General features: G+C 58.3%; 1 protein-coding gene across 2 annotated transcripts in view; it reads right to left on the bottom strand.

Moving 5' to 3' along the window:
• Rasal3 (RAS protein activator like 3) overlaps positions 1-3,539 on the bottom strand; it is a gene marked incomplete in the record, with an annotated part of 13,056 nt that overhangs the window by 6,217 nt on the left and 3,300 nt on the right. The window contains 7 exon segments of one of the 2 annotated variants that reach the window (XM_013505123.1): positions 1-143; positions 555-653; positions 749-875; positions 1,653-1,723; positions 2,451-2,512; positions 2,617-2,698; positions 2,834-2,964. In XM_013505123.1, coding sequence (XP_013360577.1) covers positions 1-143; positions 555-653; positions 749-875; positions 1,653-1,723; positions 2,451-2,512; positions 2,617-2,698; positions 2,834-2,964 — 715 coding nt within the window. 2 annotated transcript variants of the gene reach the window in all.

Genomic DNA, 3,539 nt, shown 5'->3' with positions numbered 1-3,539 from the left:
CCGGCTCGCAGAGCGGTGCGCGCCAGCAGCGAGCCGTCTAGCCACAGCTCTGCTCGCACGCCCTGCGCCCCCGCCGGCCGGGGCAGCCCCTTCGCCTCGTGGATCCACACGCTCAGCCACGTCTCCTCCCGCTCTGCGTTGTCCTGTGGGGGAGGGAGGGGGAGTGTTGGGAGGACTTTGGTGCTCCAAGGCAGGCGCTGCGGTAGAAGTTTGGAGCTTTGCCGCTCGCGGTAGCGTACACCAGTCATCCCAGCACTCGGGAGGCTGAGGCAGGAGGATCACGGCGAGTTTGAGGCCAGTCTGAGCTACATAGCTAGGTCCTGTCTCAAAAAACCAACCAAATCCGACTAAACAAAGCACAAAACAAAACAAAAGGGAGAGGACCTCTCCAAGTGGTTGCAAAGGTGCGGCGGGCGGAGAGGTGTGTTTCGGGGGAGGAGTTACGGCGTGCTCTGGATTTGGGTAGCGCAGCAGGAGCGGGGGCTGGGGTAGGATGGGGGTTTGCCAGAGGGCAGGGTCTCCGCGTCTCTATCCCCTCCACCTTCGGCAATGACCTGGATCGGCTGGAAGTGGCGACGAAGGTCCTCGATCCAGCGGTCTCTCTCAGCAGCCGAACGACAAGAGAAGCAGCGGCTACCGCCCGCCCATGTCACCTGTCGAGCCAGGGAATCCAAGGGTCAGGCTGGAGCAAAAGTGAAGCCAAAGCGTCAGGAGTGGGACTATGGGGGAGGGGGTGGCCCGAACTTACCTGGAAGCAGTGGGGCTCCCCTAGGAGGCTTGGGTGCAGCGGCCAGACCCGCACATCCCGCTCTGCGCCCAGGTCCAGCTCGGAGAGGGTGACCAGCGATTCTCTAGAGCCCAGAGTGCTGGGGGGCCTGGGATTGGGGGCGGGTGAGCAAGCGGTCGTTCCTCTCTCCCCTCCAAACACCCCGCAGCCGGAAGGGTAGAGGAAGGCCAGGGACTTGAACCTGAATGTGATCCCACCGCTCCGCTCTCCCGTTTTGAGGCACCCAAGCCCCCTGTGTCTCATTGCTGTGTGTGTGTGGTCCCGGGGATGGATCCCAGGGCCTTCACACCGAGCTGCACCCCCAGCCCTTTCTACCTTGAAACAGGGTCTGGCTAAGTGGCTAAGCTGCCCAGGCTGAGCTTGCCTCCTGCCTCGGCCTCCCAGAGTGCTGGGAGCCACCATGTCTGGCAGTGTCCTTGCTTTTAACATAAACCCAGCTCTTCGTGGTGGCCCCACCTGACCTTGAAAAGGGCAGCCTTTGTCACCTTTGATCTTCTCTCCCTCCATGTAACCTCTCAGTTTCTGAACCCTTGTCTCGTCTTTGTCCCCTTCAGCCGCTCGGTCTTTGCTTGCTGTTCTGTCTGCCTGGAATGCTCTTCCCACTGCCTCAGGGCCTAGTTAACTTCCATCCATGCTAGGAGTCCTTCTCTGACCTTTCCAGACCAGGGTGCTGACTTAGCACCCAGTTTAGAGTTCATGCCAGCCTTCAGCAATGGGCTGGCTCTGTGCTAGGTCTTTATGACCCCAGCACCACCTGGCGTGGGGAGAACAAAGAGGAGGGCGCAGGCACAGGCCGAGGCAGCCAGTGCAGGGAGAAGGGGTGCTAGGCAGGGTGACGAGCGCCCCAGCTCTCAGAGGCTCTTACCCATCCCGAGCCACGCTGGCTCCCAGGTCCGACCTGGACTTTTTCTTCTCTTTCAGCCTCTTGAGCAACCCCTGGAGGAAGGCGGGTGTCAGGTGGGCAGAATTCTGGGCTCCCTCCCCAGCTCCTTCCCTCCCAGACAGGAAGGCTCTGCTGGTCTTGAGGCACCCAAACCAAGCTCAACCTGTATTTCATTAGCAGTATTAATAAGGGCAACCAGGTTTTTTTGTTTTTGTTTTTGTTTTTTGGTCTTTTTTAGACAGGGTCTCGCTATGCAGTTCAGGCTGGCCTTGAGCTCACTTTGTAGCCCAGGCGGGTCTCAAACTCCCAAGGATTCTGCTGCTTTAGCCTTCCGAGTGCTGGGAGTGCTGGATTACAGGCATGCGCCACCATGCCTAGCTAGGGCAACCAGTTTGAATTCCTCCTCCTCTTTCTTCTTTCTTTCTTTCTTTCTTTTTTTTGAGACAGGGTGTTATTCTGTAGTTCAAATTGGCCTCGAACTCAGGATTGTCCTGCATCAGCTTCCCAAGTGCTGAGATTAGAGGCATGAGCCATCACTCCCAGCCAGCTCACAATTCAATAAAGCATTGAGCAATAGAGCATTCTCCATTAACTCTTTGTAAACAGACCCCAGCAGGTTGTGCCATCATTAGCTCTATTTGGCAGGTGGGATACACAGAGGCCCAGGGCAGGTCCGCCTGCCCCAGATCATCTGGGACAATGGATGGCCCTTTCAGCTGTGAGGATCTGGCGCCCTTGCTCACCCCACCTCCACTCCCCACTTCCCTTTGGCTGCCTCACCCGAACATTGTGGACTTGGCTGGAGCCAGCAGCCTCTGGCTCAGTCTTCCCAGGGGTTCGATCTGTGGGTGGTCAGAAGTGGGAGGTAAGGGGTAGAAATCTGTTTCGATTCTGCTCCACCTTGAGAGACTCCCAAGTGCCCCAACCTCCTGCACGCCAAACTCACCTGGGTCCCTGAGATTTCCCATGGCCACATGCATGCTGCCCTCCGAGCTAGCGCTCCCCACCCGGGGCCGGCGAGGACCCTGCTGTCCGAGGGAGGGGGCGGTCAGAGAGGAGAGGCAGTCTGACCTCAGGAGGGGGCGGGGCCTCCCCTCGCTGCCACACCCTGCCTGGCCTCTGGTTTATTCCCGTCCTTCCCCTCGGCCACACACCCCGCTCACCTCCTCCTCTCCTCTAACGTGCATCAGCTTTCCATCAAGCAGGGTGAAGGCCCCGATGTCCCAGACAGGCACATCCGGGCTGGGGGCCTCAGGGAGCTGTGGGACAAGTGGCTCTGGCTCCAGCTCTGGTTCTGGAAAGAGGAGGAGATGCTGGGAGACCCGAGGACCCTTCCCTCTCCCTCTCCCTCTCCCTCTCCCTCTCCCTCTCCCGCTCCGTGCAGAAAGCTCACTGGGGCTTCTTTCTGAGGTGCATCATCCAACGACGGTGTCACACTGTCTGCCTTTGATGAGCTCTGCCACTGGCTGAGCTTTGCCTCCACTGTCCACAGTGGTGGACATAGCCCACCTGCTCTGTGCCCAGTACTGCACACGCCTCTCTCTCTTACTCCTCCAAAAACCATTCAAAGAGCTATAGTAACAGAGGCCCAGACAGGTTGAATCACTTGCTCTGTGTGGTTCACACAGTTGGTGAGGATTGAGCTGGGCTTCAAACACAAACATTTTTCTCTTAACCAAGACATTGGGTAGGTCCAAGATGCTAAACAGCAAGACAGCTAGCTGAGTGTGGTGGCACATGCCTGTAATCCCAGCACTCGGGAGGCTGAGGCAGGAGGATCACCGCGAGTTCGAGACCAGCCTGGGCTGCAAAGTGAGCTCAAGGCCAGCCTGAACTGCATAGAGAGACCCTGCCTCAAAAAGACAAAAA

Source organism: Chinchilla lanigera, unplaced genomic scaffold (genome assembly GCF_000276665.1).
Source record: "Chinchilla lanigera isolate Chin_1 unplaced genomic scaffold, ChiLan1.0 scaffold00094, whole genome shotgun sequence".
NCBI classification, from domain to species: domain Eukaryota; kingdom Metazoa; phylum Chordata; class Mammalia; order Rodentia; family Chinchillidae; genus Chinchilla; species Chinchilla lanigera.
Note: the sequence above shows the minus strand (reverse complement) of the source record. Positions and strands in the feature narration are given on the sequence as shown.